Genomic DNA, 15,403 nt, shown 5'->3' on the forward strand with positions numbered 1-15,403 from the left:
GAATTCCTTGGAATTTAATTAAATGAGTTAACCCAGGGTCGCATATATACAACCAATTTACTTAGGCTATATATGTACATCTACCGGTGAATGCCAGTAGGGCTACAGGTTCGGCAAATATTACCGAACAGTCCGAATTTTGTACTTAAGTACCTTGTATTTGCGTTTGAAAAAAATATATAACGTAAAGGTATAGCCTACTCTCAAGTTTAATAAATCACTCCAAGCGTCGAAAGTTTGTGTGTATAGTGGCGCAGTGTACCCAGCTATAAATTAAACCTGTCAAAGTTAATTGGAGTATATACGAAAACCTATTTTTTTTGAATGTTGAACTTTTTCCTAATTAAATACAAGGGCTTATTTACTAAGTCAAAGCAAATACAAAAAAAGCTAGTTATTTTTTCCAATGTAGTAAATTCAAAATAAAAAATTGACAAAACTTAACAAAATGCCAAAAAATAAATGAAAAAAGAAAGGTCAAAAAATGACGTAATGATACCCGTTCCCCCTATATTTTCTAACTATAGACAAAAATTAGATACTCTGTGCCTATGGGAAGTGGAGATTAAATTTGGCTCAATTGGTGGCTTACACTAAAAGGTTGTAACCGTTAATCATTTGGAAAATGCGTCATTCATCACACAATCATTAGCGCATATGATGTCCACGTAAAATATTTACGACTTAGCTAAAAAGTAACAGAGTGTGGACGGTAATAACATATTTACTTTAATGACCAATACGTTATGCCGATTAAAGTATAAGGAAATAAAAAAGTACAAGATGCCAAAATTAATAGATAACCTATCGCTGACGCCTTCTGTCATTTATGTTTGTCCAATTTCGAACTGGCATTGTTTATTTGGCCTAAATGTGACGTGATCAGAAAACAATACGCTCTAGCGAAAAACGATAGTGTATCTGAACCAAATTATAGTTTACTTTGTAATCTACATAATTATTTTTAGAAAGAATAATATTTTAAGGGTCAATATTTGCAATATGTAGTATTAAATTAAGTATACACCATTTTCCCTTTTTTTAAATTGACAGGTTTTTTTTTCAGGTACAATTATTAAATCTAAAACGAAAAATAAATGCACCTGTTAGCCTAAGCCTATAATTACAAATTTTAAACGTATGTTTCGTTAGAAAATTTTTCTAGGTAAAAGTGAAAGATGTTTTGTTGTTTTTAAGCCTAAGTGCGACCCATTTCGGCTTAAAAACTTTAAAACAACAAGTTTATGACCAAATATTGTTGTCTTATATGGCAGTATTGTTGCACCAACGACAAAATAAATCGTTTAATCCTAAACACTAAAGTTACCATCGTGACTTATAAATGTTATCAAAGAAAACTTTAAAGCCTGTTCTTAAGGAGCTAATCGGTTAATAAGGTTTAAGTTAGACCGAGCGCGCTAAAAATAGACACAGATTTAAATTAAAGTATTGTGTGAATGTTAACTTTAATAGGCCTATCCAGTAGATTAACCACCGTATCGTATTTGATTTGAAATTCACACCTGCATTCGAAGTTCTAAGCCAAATGCGATTTAAAGTTCAAGAATTTGGCGTGTAACGGGTCATAGCATCTGCTGAAATTACAATACACACTTTTGAAACGGAACTACACATTTAAAACCCCTAATTTTCGGCACAGAACACCCTACAATCTCGTGTTGCGACATTTTCGAAAGCGCAAAGCGAAAATTGCTTGTGACGTCATAATTTTTCTCCTGTGGTGTAACAATTTCCGTAAAACGCGCCGGGTAGGCGACGACACAAATTTTCTTTGATCCCGTTTATGATTTTCGATACAGAAAGTAACATAGCGAAACAACACATTTAAGGTATACAACGTCTTTGTCGCGTACACTTTATAAGCTACATGGGCCGTGACAAACTAAACAAACATTCTATTCAGACAGCAGAAAAGTGACGACTAAATTTAACCATCGAACTATATTGGCTATAATCTAAAACTGATTAGAATTTGGTGCGCCTGGCTTCTTCGTTGGACTTGTAGTGACTTAATTAAATATACACTTACTCATGGGATGTCCTAATTAAATTAAAAATTTGCGTCAGCTAAAAATATCTTGACTAAATAGAATTTTCCACTCATTTTCTATGCTAGGGTGCCTATGTTTAATTTATTAATTTTTTCATATTTTTATGTATTTATTTTTCTGTCTAATTTTATTCAACAGCAATTAGAAATACAAGCCTTTTTGGTTCAATTCTCATTAATAAAATTAAATTCCTATACAATTTTAATGCAATAGGCATACTTGCATAACAAAAACTTTAACATAGGGCTTAGCAATTTCACCTCAAAACCAAATAATCATTTACAATTTTTATTTAAAATATCACCTTACTTATGAATAATTGAAATTGCAAAATAATTATGAAATTTTATATTTTTAAACTTTCATTGATTGACTTTGATTAATTATACTTTACTATTTAAAAGAATAACTGTATTTAAAAAAAAAAACAATTTATTTCTTATATCCATTAAATTTTAGATTGCTCTTTTTATGCGTTATTACATACAAAATGCTAGGCTTGGTACTGAATATCAAAGATACCGCTAAATATTAAAAGTAGAAATTTTGACAACATATTGTCAATTTTGGTCTTATTCTATCGTAATCTTGTCAAATGAAGCGTGTTAATCAGGGCAAAATACAGGACATAAAACACGACAAATTTGCCCTGATCCTAGGCAAATGGCTTCTTAATCCTTTAATTCTATTTTGGGGATTCTAGGTTTAAAGAGGATTATTAAAAAAATATCGACTCTAGGGCCACAAAGTAACAGCTTTCATGCAATTTCTACAGCCAATTTGTTCTTTATAGTATTTCTTCAAAGGCCATTTAAGTAAAAATAATTTTAAGCTCTTAAAATCTAGAAATTTGTTTAGCTTTTAATTTATTATTCATTTTCTTGACGCTAAACAATTTTCCTCAGTCTATTTTGGCCTCTCCGGCCGTAGAAAAGCCAATTAAGAATAGGATTTTCCTTTTTCGATCTGCTTAATTACAAATCATATAGAAGTATAATCAATATCGGATTTTGGGATGAAAAACAACTTTGTTTAAACTGGTGTGTTAAAATTTAAGAAAATTACAAATAAATTCAGCATTTAAATTATTTTTTGTTGTTACAAAAAATGATTTTTATACGGTATGAGTTTCTCTATTGTATGGGTTATTAAAATTAAGTCCCTTGAGCTTATTATTAATAATATTTTTATTTTAGGCTAGTGCATAAACCAATCAATTTATTATTGTTGTCAGATTTCCCATATGAATATTCATATATTGGTAATATAAATAATCGTAATAAGATAAACAACGTAATCCGATTTCTAAATTATTACACTAACGCCAATAAATCAACCATTGTAATTGATCGTTTCTTGCATATCTGATTTAAAATACACTAAATTCGACTTATATTATGCTACGGAGGATTACAGACATTAAAATATGCACTTAGCCTGTATTACCTTAAAAATTGACTTAAAAGGGTACACGATAGTAAAAGATAAGGCATGGGTTTATATCTTGAAAATCGGGCGATAAAATGTCAAAGAAATTCTGTTTATATTTGTGTGTGCCAGAACGCACTTAAAGATAAATTTAGACATTTTCTAAAAGATTTGTAGGGATTTTGTATGAAAGATGTTCTTGTTTTCATACTTAAATATTAATATTTAATGGTAATCCATACATTTTAAACAAAAGTTGTAATTTTTGGCGGTAATCCTTTAATTGGTGGATTTGGTAAAGAAAACAAATGTTAAATATTAAATTACATTTTTTATTAAGCATGAAGTAAACGCGACCTAAGTCAAATCTATTAAAACAAACAATGCGGTAAAATCAATTAGCCATAATTTTTGCAGTTAAGACAATCATTCAAGCAATCAAATGCTTTTAATTCTGTTGATTCGAGATAAGATAACCAAGCCCAAATATTTAGCTTCTTCGTCACTTCATTGCTTTCTCTGCTTTCAATATTAAACACTTAATAGTTTGAAGATAGTCTCAAGAGTTAAAATTATTCACAAGTAATCGATATGAGTTGTGATTTAAACTACAAATTTCTCTTTCTGTAAGGCTAAAGATCAAAGTCTTATAACTTTTAAAATCTAAATCTATGGCACTATATTTGCAAAAATCTGTATACGATGACATTTTGCAAATGCTAAGTTTTCGATTTTTTATTTGAATTATTTAAATATGAAGAGAATTTGTTAAATTATTATATTTAACAAAATTCGATGTAATAATGGTAAAAATGGGGATTTAACTCTCATTTATAATTAACAAGGTCTAATTGTACTTTCAATAAAGAGAAGATGTTTCACAGCAATTGCTGTTTTCATTATTCAAACATTTATCATTATTGCATCAAAGTATGTTTCATAACCTCTATACCACTGGTTGTTAAAAAAATACGACAGATTTTTAATATTAATTTAGATGCATTGCAGGGAATATTTGCTTGGTAAAACTACGCAAATAACTTTGTCCAATATTCATAGACCTAGCAATTTTGGAATTTAAAATATCAACAAGTTTATGGGCTATTTATCACACTTTACATGTAGACTTATGCGTCTTGCGAACATGGTCGTAAGATCGAGTAATATAAACACATTAGTGGACTGTTTGTACTGCTAACTTGTACCAGTTAGGTTAAGGCGTTTTGTGATTGTAGTAGCCGATTTGCTGTGTACACCTGTAAGTAAAACCCATTTGGAATTAAATAACACAAACTAGTATAATACGCCCTTGGAAAAATTACACGCATCGTATAATTCCTACTAACATGTTGAAGATTAGATAAACACACATTAGAAATACACTTAATATATTGTATGTGAAATATTACACACTGTATGATGTGAATTTGGGTTAAATGTTTTGCTATGGTATAAGGAATTTTTACAATTGCTGGTTTAGATTTGGAAAAATGTATCTTATTAAGTTAATACACGCCATGTGTTTAAGGAATCACAATTTAATCTTCTATACAAAATAAACCGTTTAAACCACAATACCAGCATTTTTAATAAACAGTTCGCTAAAAGTGAATCGGTAAATTGCCTTTGGCGCAATTTAGCAAAACCAAAAGAATTTTTGCAATAACAAAATCCTGACTTTTTTATGGTGATAAATGGGCTGTTTCAAAATCGTCTTTAAAAAGTTAATTGCACAACAAATTTTACACCTGACCCAATAATTAATAACGCGATCAATTATTTAAGTTTATTGTTATAGGTTTTGTTTTAAATTAATGACCATTTTTGATTGATGTAGTGACGTCTTTAAAAGTTTTTTTTTCATAAAACTTCAACCAAAATTTTTTTTTTTAAATAAATATTTCGCCTAAATTATGGGTGTTTACTATGTTATATGTTATAAAGCACTTCGAAATGTAGCGAATACGTTAAATTTTACAAGTTGTTTATTCAAAAACAAGGACGAAGATTAAATTTGTAAAACGTGTCTCGGAGTTCTATTTTAATTCTTGCAAAATAAAAACAGGTTTTCAACACTTGTCTGTCAAAATAGAAAATAAAATTCCACTCTCTTTGTTTTGATTAACGTCGATAAAGCTTGTAATCTAAACAGGATTAAACCTCTAGAACTGAATCAACATTCGACATATTCGGTTACAAGTCTGGCTCGATTAGAAATCCAGATTTGAAAACCTAATCCCATTAATGGTGTCCAATTCCATTCAATTAACCGAGCAGGCACGTCAACATATTGTTTAAACACAAAAGAGCAGTTTTCTCAACACGGAATAAAAACACAATTAAACAGTTTCAAATGACGATTCGCTTACAAAACTAGTCATTTTGTTTGCTTCTTTGTTTATACGGAATTTTATTTGTGTTTTTGTGTCAACACAATAAGTAAGGCTGGCCAGAAATCTGTTTCTCCACCCTAGCATGTGTATTGTTTTTTAATTTTCCCAAACTAGGCGGATGTTAACAGTTATTTTTCCCCGCCCGGCCTGAACAGAACCTTATTTGTCAATTTACTGTTTGCTCATTGAACGACAATTTTGTTGGTCTATCCTAATATCTTGTAATTTTAAATCAACAAGCGCCTTAAGTTTTTTTTTTGATTAAAAGTATTTTCGAAAATAAACAATTCTATATTTTTAAACCTCTATATAGCAATAGGATGAAATCCCTTTTATTTTTCGAAAGTTTTAAAGTAAAAACATATATTTACAATGCCTTTAACAAACCTTCTATAACATTTAGTTATATGCAATTTCCTTATTTACACGAACATTATCAAGTTCAAAAAAGCAAGAACGTTAAATTGTTTTTAAATATTAATGCAAAAAGTTTTAAAGCATCTTATTTTTTTAAATAAATTTTTAAGTCAATCCACGCAAATCTGATTCAGATTTTGACTCTTTATTGCCTACTTGCGGCAAATCGAATTTTACTCCATCAGATTTTTTGGTACTTTTTGAAGCTAGGCCAAGTTTGCGAAGTTGGCCTAAAAAGTGAAGAAAAAATAACAGATTATTTTTACCTTAAACGTTATTTTTTTACATTAAAAAGTTTTATGTAATATTTACGTTTTTTAAATTCGTTTTGTTCCTTCCGTTGCTTAGATGCAACGAAATAACAAAACTCGGCAACAGCGGCAAAGATTGCCATACCCATTCCTCCAATTAAAATATAAAATACTCCTGCTACGTTGCTTAGTGCGAGGGCCGGCGTTTTTGTCTAGAATTTGTTAAAAATCGAGAAAGTCGTTACTTAAAAATAACGTTATGAATATCCGCAACGTATTTTTTAACTATTCGTAACTACAAAAGTAAAAAACAATCTCTAATTTCGCCATTTTGAAGTTATTGATTTAAACAACACATAAATGATATAAGAAATTACCGGTGAAGCATTTCCATTTGGACCACATTCACTTTTGTCATACCACCAATAATTTTTCATCTTTTGTAAGCGACCTTGTTCGCGTAGAGTTAATATTGCTAGGTTTATCGAATCACTAAAAACATATCAGTATATTAAATTTTAGGTATATTTCTAAGCTTAACAGGGAAGTCAATTTATACATTAACTGATTTTAAATGCCTTTTTTTGATATAATACTAAACATTAATACATTTAAATATTCACTAAAGAAAACTTACTATATAGGTGATCCCTTTGCCAACGCTATTCCATAGCCTTTAGAATCAATATTAGGCCCGACTTTTAACGTGTTACATGGCTTTCGTTGTTCTATATAATCATTTAATGTTGATTCCATTAGAAATGCATATTTACCCTTAAAGTTAAAAAAAATATTAGAAAAAGTTTCTGGGTAATAATTTAATCGAACATGAACCTTTTAATTGTTAATTTACATTACTGTCTCGGACTCTTGCAATCCCTTCTTTGTTAGATTTTACAAAGACTGAGGGTTCCTGAGATTTCATGTAAGCCCACATCTTTTCGAAAGTCGGTAGCGGGGATTTCTTTAAAAAATAAACCAAGCATGTAAATTAGCTTTTTTAAGAACCTACAAGTGTTAAACTGAGTTTACGTTACTTTTAAACAAAATTGCCAAAAGAGCTGTATAGGTCATTTTTTAAAAGTTACCTTAAAAAACGTAACAGTTGATCCTGACTTGAGCGTTCCATATTTAATAACATTTTGTTTTGCTAAATCCTCTGCTCCAGTAATAGGTGAAACCATTCTATCAACTGTCAAAAAAGCGGCCAAGTTTGCCGTATAGGATGATATAATAATCAGAGTGAAAAACCACCATACTCCACCTACCACTCGACCTTTAATGCAACAGAAAATTAGTCTTAATTATTATAAGTGTGAACATAAATGTCAATATAATTACAAAACGTTGTGACAATCCATAACATTTTACATAGGCTTCAAAACACTGCATTTGGAGACAGTAAGCTAAGGGTTGTGTTGTAAATATATATATATTGGTACCATAATTACTACAGACTTAGAATACAAATGTAGTGTAAGGTGATAAAGTTAAAATGATAAAGCTTGCACAATATTACCTTAGAAGTTCATATTTATATATGTTACATCACGTATTTGTTGTTTTTTACCTGAAAGCGACTTGGGTGAAATATCACATCCTTGTTGAACAAAGGCTCCAAGCGAGAACCACAAACTGTTCATTATCCCGAAATCAGTGGACGAGTCCACCACCTCATCGTTCTCTTCGTTACGTAGTATACTAACTAAAGTGACATCATAAAATAATATATAACGAGAGGTCGATAAGGAAAACGTAAGACTTTATAAAAAAAGGAACGACCTAATTTTATTAAAAATTTATTAGATTTTGTGTTTTAGAATTTTTAATCTTATAAATTTTTTAAATTCAAAATAAAATATTGCACTTACGTCTGTGCCACTCATAAGGGCTAAATCTTGAAACCAGATACAAAACAACACTCACTCCAATATAAGCAAACACAATACATATCCAAATCTCGTACGATAACGGTTCCAAAAAACTAAACAAAGTAATTTTATATTTAGCCAATAAATGAAATTAGAAGTACTCATTACCAGAATATTTTACTATGTGTCGTAACTGTACCTGAAAATATGGGCAGTTTGTTTTTGTGGTTTTTTGATCATGACACTAATCCCCAGAGACATGAAAGGTTTAGTGAATTCTACAACCGCTTCTCTAGATGACGTAATGGTTAAGGGCGCAACTGCCATGTGCGCTTTCTGTAAATAAATTTTGATCAAAATTAAGTGTTTTGCGTTTGTATGTGTTATTAAATCAGCTTGATTTTATTGTAAAAATATTGTCAACCTTATCTTTAAAGGATTTGGGTTTGTATATTTCCTAATACCAATTTCTCTTGAGGTAGATTAAAAATTATTGCTAGGTAATTCTGCTTTACTTGTATCGAAAATAATTACAACATTTATACTTGATATTTAACTTCTCCAATCATTCCATTCCAAGTGTTATCAGCTTCGTTCTTTGATCCATATTGACCATCATCAACCGGTTTGATCCGATATTTAAATGGAAATATTCTGGTTATTTCAGCAATGAGGTCAACACAAAAACCTTCGTATCTATCGTTCCCTGTCAGTTCATCTGCATTTGATTTCAACATCACATACGGTTCTTCCTTAATTTGAAAAAAATTGTTAATTTGCTAAAATGTGTTACGGTTGATCTTTGTTTATTTTAAAAAAATTCAAAGCTTTATTATTTTTTTTATTAGCCTTGTCGTTTTGGTTCTAAACAGTCTTAAGAGCTCACCAATATTGTAGTTACAATCAGCGTTTCGTTTTGAAGGGACCTTAGTATTTCCTCATGTTTTACTGTTCCGTTAATTGCAAGAAGTCCTAAGTCACCTTTTCGATCTTCCCATCGCCCAATTATGTTCATTCCCATTCTGGTGAGAGAGTGAATGTTGATGACGTAATTTGTTCGCTCACCGTCGTCGTTAAATTCAACGTTTCCGGTCAGGCCTTTAAATTTAACCTGGAATTACATATAACCAGAAATTTAAATAAGATTTAGGAATTACTAAAACAAATCTACAAATTTAACGAACCCTTTTTATTGAGTTTGCAATATCCATTCCTTGGTATAACGTAGGTGCAGGAGATTGTTGACATTTTAGTATATTGCTTGAACTTTCATCATTGCTGTCTCGTTGTATATTAAATGTATATCCTATATTTACCAAATTCTTTATACCCAATGCCATTGCTGTAAATGCATCGTACACCAGTGATGCTCTATGCTAAAATAAGCATTTAAAGAGAGAATTTTAAAAGATGAAAACAACAATTTGTAAGATTTAACTAATAAGATTTTAAATCTAATACTAACATAAAGTAAAGGAATATCCGAATCAGTTTTGGTTATAGCTGAAATTTCTTGTCTAAAACGATCATAAGCATCACTTTTTGGTTGTTCGATACTCAAAAACGTTATGTTTGCTGTTCCACTTCCGTACGATAACATGTCAGTGTACACCAGAGTCTTTACAAAAGTTGTTGTTTTATTATTGGCAACAGAGAATTTTATCATTGGCCCATCAAACGGTTTTATATGATTTACCAAATAATATTTGTTTATTAAAATTAAGTAAGTTATTTTACCTCATCTGTAAATAAATAATGATATTCTACTGCAAGCATTCCCATCGCTTCAATCTAAAAAATAAAAGGTATTAGAAATTATGTTGGTGGATTGATAACATTAAAATTAGGATTATTTTTTATCTGCTTTATACATGTACAATTCAAGTTTGCCCAACAAGAAAATACCCCGCCAAAAAAGTTTAATAAAAAAAGTTAAAATTGTGAAACATATTTGCTTTGACAGAAATCGATAAACTTTATTACGTAGCGACCTAATATCGATTTAATTTAAAAGAGACTAAAAAACAAACAATTGGAGTTATTGTTTGTAATTTAGAACGTGAAATGTCCACAGGGAATAAGCAAGTTCTATAAAAAATAAAACGCTTTGTTTATGATTATAACTTTTTATCGATTTAATTTAGCATCAACGAATCAAATTGATATCTAATGAAATTGCAATTTAAAATTTATTTCAAACTTGGCCTAAATCTTGTAGTTTAACGAAATTTAAAATAAATAATTATTTCGTTGCCGCAATCGTAATTACTATAAAAATCATTGTTCTAAAAACAACATGGGTTGCGAAAATCTATGAACACACCTTTAATTTTGGAATAAAATTTGTTTAACTTACACTATCAAGTATCGCAATTGCTTTGTCAGGAGCAACATCAAAAATAATATGATGTTCTTCAGCACAAGCTATTTCCCGTAACACTTGGTATATAGTTACATCTCTTCCAATATCTCGAACGTTGACTTCAATTTTTTGTTTTCGACCAAAATCAAGAATGTTTGGAATCGATAACATAACTGTATCAAAGAAAAACCTTTTACAACTGTTTTTACATTTCCTATATGACCTTAAACGGGGTTTAAATTATTTTCAATCTTACCTTCTTTTCTATCATACACAAATGTCAATTTTTTCCACTCCATTGCCTTTATAAAGTTGAAAACGAATCTATTAATTCTTGGGTGCATCACAATCAAGAAAGGTGAGTTAATTTTTTCCTCGGGTATGCTAAAAACAAAAAAACTATGTTTTTAGTAGGTAATTGATTGTAAAGGGACTAAAAGTAAATTATATTTAAAGTACCTTGGGCTAATCCACGGAATATTAAATGAGTTTGAATAAGAAATTACGGAAGAGAATGTTTTGCTGTCGCTGTATCCAATTATTGAATGTACATTGTTGGAAACTTGTCTACAGTCTGCAACAAAGTTTAGTCATTATATTTAAAAAATAATTCACTGTCAATAAATTAAATCTTTCAAATTTAAATTACCACTTTAACGAAAACATGCAATAAAATTTGTTTTTGTAATTTTCTGTCTGATACTTACATTCCTGCGTCATAAGAAAACTGTCATTTGCGATAGTTTGTTGTAGAAATACTCGGAATCGCAAGATTGGATCTTCCTTTAACTCCCTAGATTGCAATAAAGGAGCAACTATTGAGTTATGTTTACTTATTGCTAGTTTAAACACAGCGTCGATTTCCGAGTCTCCTACCGGTAGCATGGCACCTAAATAAAAAAAAGTTAAATAGCTTTTTTGATAAACATGCAAATTTAAAATAAAAAAATTATTACCATACCTTTTAAAAATTTTCACCAAAAAAATTTTTCACCAAAAAAAAAGATTGATTATAAACTAGACTTACCAATTGGTACAGACAACGAACTCTGCGTACTTCCATTTTCACAACAAAAGATAAACCCAATAATGAAAGGGTAATATAGGTTAAAACTTTTTTGCATTATAATATTGGGTATTTTTTGATTTAGCTGTAAACCTGGAAATATTAAAAACAAATTTTATTTATAAAGAGATTGCTTAATTTTTTTACTGTACTTATTTTTATTCCTAATTAAAGCTGTTTTTGTCTTCCTTAAATACTTGAAACTACATCGTAAATTAAAATTTTTTATTAACATATTTTATTTTTTTAATTGTTAGACTTCAATTATTAAGCCTTTACAACTTTATTTCATAACATTATATGCAAATATATCATCTGCGCAACGTTATTACGTAAACAGGACTCCCTTGATCAAACTATTTGTTCACCGACATCTGGGGAGCTCTTTCTCACGATTACAAGAAAGCTAAGTCAGTTTAAATCAACGAAAAAATACTTTTCAGGCCTCTCCTGCGTCAAATTACGATCAATAACATTAATTGGAAAGCAGTTAATTCCTTTTTGTTCGTAGATAAATGAGATTATCGCATTGACTTGAAGACAAGATCAATATATAAATGAAAGATTGAAAATTGAGTGAAAAGTTAAGGCTTGTACGACTCGTAAACAACTGTTACGTTCTAGTAACGCCTGCAGAAAGGCAAAAATCGATGTTATTTGTATTTAACAACGATATTGCTTAGTAATTTGATTAAATTTTGATAAAATTTTAATTTTATACAAAATTATGCCACTTTCAAAACTGTAATTGTTCAAAAATAAATTTTACTTTCTCAAGTTTAAGGATAAACTATTATACACAAAAAATTCTAACACTTGAGGAAAATATCCTAGCAACCACATCCGCGGTATGCCGGTTTTAATTAAAAATTTTTAACAACAAACAGAAAACGATTTTTAATTTAAACACTCAAAACATGCAGACATTTATGGAATACAAAAGCTGGTATTTAAAAATTCTTATACAAATAAAAATATAGATAATTACTTACAATTTTTAACTGTACACAGTCAGACAGTTAAATACAAACTGACAAACAGACAAGTGTGCTATACTTTAATCTAAAGTCTGAAACTGCTTTCTTTATTTAGATGTTGTATTTTGTGTAACAGTTAAACATATTTATCTAAAAATGCCGGTTTACATTAGATCTGAATTAGATATCCCAGCTCCTAGTATCAGCTCGATCGACAGCGATGATGAATCTGGTGTGTTTGTCCTCGATCCCGAACAAGTTGTCGATGAACTTCCTCAACCATTTCGCATGCTTGATCGCATTATTACACAGCTTGTTGAAGACACCTGGGACAAGATCGTTGAACGTAAATTAGCAAGAGAAGAAGAAGCAAAGCGTGTGCGCCCTCCAGTATATTCAGCAACTTCGAGTGTTGATGAGTTTATCGGTCAGTCTTGCATGTGTAACAGTGAAGACATTCGTTACTTGTTTGTTGCATTTGAAAGTGGAGTTTTGGCTGCATTTGATGCAGTGACACATGACAGAGTTGCCGAGTGGACTGCAAAAGACTGTGAGGTGTGTATTGAGAAGATACAGTGTACATTGATTGGTGTTCAAACTTATCTTCTGGCTGTGATTGATGATATGGGATTTGCAAGAATGCTTGTCTTTGCGGAAGATACATTTTTTCAGATAAATTTAATGAATGAACAACCAGAATCAAGTCCAAAATCAAATGCAATTAAATTTGAACTATCCAAGAATGGGGATTTTTGTGGCCTTGCTCTAGAGTCTGATGGAAATTCTTGGCTCGAGATCTACAAACTACCAAAGGATAGTTGGTTAAAAGAACTCGAGAATGCTTTTAAAGAAATTAAAAAGGCTGCACTTGGCAATGAACAAAGTGAACAGGAGATAGGTGAAACAGCAAGCTCTGCTGTCATGTCTGAACTTTCACTTGAAGTGAAATTCTCCCAGATGCCATTAGTTTTAAAAGTAAAACCTATGAATAGTTTAGGTTTAAGCCCAACTGGCAATCTTCATGATACAATGGAAAAAGCTGGGTTGCCTGGCACCTTAGGTGTTGGAAATGGCCACTTGTTAAGTCAACAACACATTCAAATAAGAGATGGTCTTGCTAAAAAACTAAACAATGAAGCAATGCAGTTTTATACTCCTGAAGACCAAGTAGCAAGTGTTCCAACATGGCATTTTATTTGCAAAAGTCGGATGTATTCTAATGCTCAAACTGCTTTATCATCTTCTGAACCTGTGTCAATCTGTGTTTGGTGGAGTGGTTCTTATTTATTGCAGTCTTATTCTCTACAAAACAAAGCGTCTAAAGATCCTGAATTAAAACCTGATATCGTGTGGCCAATGAAAGAAAACATTTCCAGCACCGCTGTCACGCCTTGCACAAATGCAATTGCCATTGGTTTGAAAAATGGTAATTTATCTGTTATTGATAATCATCTTTGTCTACCTAGAGGGATGCCCTTGGTTCGTAATGGTGTTTCAATTCGAGATATTTTTGTTCTTGATGGATCAGTTAAAGAACAAACTCCTAATACCTCAACACCACCACCATTGTATTGCCTTATAGGTTTGGAAAATGGTGAGGTTTTATTGTACAGTTGTAATGAAAACCTATTTACACAACTACTTTTAGTACCTAGTGAATCTAAGCATAGGTACACTCTAATTAAACCTCTACCCAAAATGCCCCAAGTTTTTATTTGTGGGTCTGTAGAGTGTGGTGTTGGGCTTTATGACATTAATAGTGGGAAGATTATTTGTAGTCTCGCAGTAGAAGACTCTCAAGAACCTCCAGAGTTAAGAATCTCATTTTCATCAGATGGAGATTGCATGTATGTTAAAAACGATAGCTCAGCAACAGATATATTCAACCTACAGAGCTTGCCGTCGCTGGAAGGATACTTCAAGCGTCAAAGTGTGAGCCAGCCTATTACAGCTTCAGAGACCATAGCGCAACGTTGCCAACGTTTACTGAGCGAGCGAACTAAGGGTCAAAGTAAGCGCACAGCTCAACTCAACGTAAGATGGAAGGCAATGAACAGAGAGCTCGGAATTTTAGTGCATCTAAAAACCACTGCAAAATCACCATTCTCAAGTGTTTCAACGCCAATGTCGCGCTGGACTAACACAACTGGAGAAGTGATGGCACATAAACGAGGCCTAACTCCTCTTGCTAAACGCAAAGTTTCAAATTAGGATTCCGTTTTTTTTTTTACTTTTTGTACATTAAACCATATATTTTTATGTCGTTAGTTTTCGCAGTTTTAACAGTTTTTAATAAAAGGCAATTTTTATTTGTGGCTACATTAAAATAGATCGTAAAAAAGGTGCAATAAAGAACAAAGATTATTTTCCACGCTGATCAAAAAGTACGTCGAATATTAATTAATGTACGCCGAATATCAAGTCTTTTTTTATTTACTGAAGGCTTTTATGTAACTTTAACCAAAATTTTAATAAGTAAGTCATGCTAAGGAGTAGTAGAAAACCATTGAATAAGAATAGAGGTTAGTTTTAATATACTTCGACTTTAAAATAACAAAAACTAGCA

General features: G+C 31.0%; 2 protein-coding genes across 2 annotated transcripts; one reads left to right on the forward strand and one right to left on the reverse strand.

The window, feature by feature from the left end:
• Positions 1–6,415: 6,415 nt before the first annotated feature.
• On the reverse strand, positions 6,416–13,501 carry LOC145741227 (glutamate receptor 2-like). The gene is made up of 21 exons (XM_082558781.1): positions 13,491–13,501; positions 13,401–13,447; positions 11,822–11,929; positions 11,502–11,684; positions 11,254–11,368; positions 11,051–11,178; positions 10,789–10,967; positions 10,170–10,223; positions 9,898–10,050; positions 9,617–9,808; positions 9,319–9,543; positions 8,978–9,184; positions 8,632–8,768; positions 8,433–8,545; positions 8,132–8,266; positions 7,650–7,837; positions 7,415–7,525; positions 7,199–7,335; positions 6,939–7,053; positions 6,623–6,773; positions 6,416–6,540 (listed from the first exon to the last, which is right to left on the reverse strand). The coding sequence occupies exons 1-21, from the start codon at positions 13,499–13,501 to the stop codon at positions 6,416–6,418; spliced, it is 2,814 nt and encodes a 937-aa protein (XP_082414907.1).
• A 17-nt stretch (positions 13,502–13,518) lies between these two features.
• On the forward strand, positions 13,519–15,048 carry LOC145741236 (WD repeat-containing protein 93-like). Its single transcript, XM_082558792.1, has one exon. The coding sequence runs from the start codon at positions 13,519–13,521 to the stop codon at positions 15,046–15,048; it is 1,530 nt and encodes a 509-aa protein (XP_082414918.1).
• Positions 15,049–15,403: the final 355 nt, after the last annotated feature.

Source organism: Corella eumyota, chromosome 1, assembly GCF_963082875.1.
Source record: "Corella eumyota chromosome 1, kaCorEumy4.1, whole genome shotgun sequence".
NCBI lineage: Eukaryota > Metazoa > Chordata > Ascidiacea > Phlebobranchia > Corellidae > Corella > Corella eumyota.

Excerpts from the sequence above, each read along its gene's own strand:
- LOC145741227 (XM_082558781.1), bottom strand. Across the intron at positions 11,930-13,400 it reads ATGTACACTGTATCTTCTCA|CCAATATTATAATGCAAAAA; the intron begins ATACACACCTCA and ends ATCAAAAAATAC. Across the intron at positions 7,336-7,414 it reads CAAGAGTCCGAGACAGTAAT|GGTAAATATGCATTTCTAAT; the intron begins GTAAATTAACAA and ends TTTAACTTTAAG.
- LOC145741236 (XM_082558792.1), top strand. The coding sequence starts at position 13,519 with ATGAATGAACAACCAGAATCAAGTCCAAAATCAAATGCAATTAAATTT.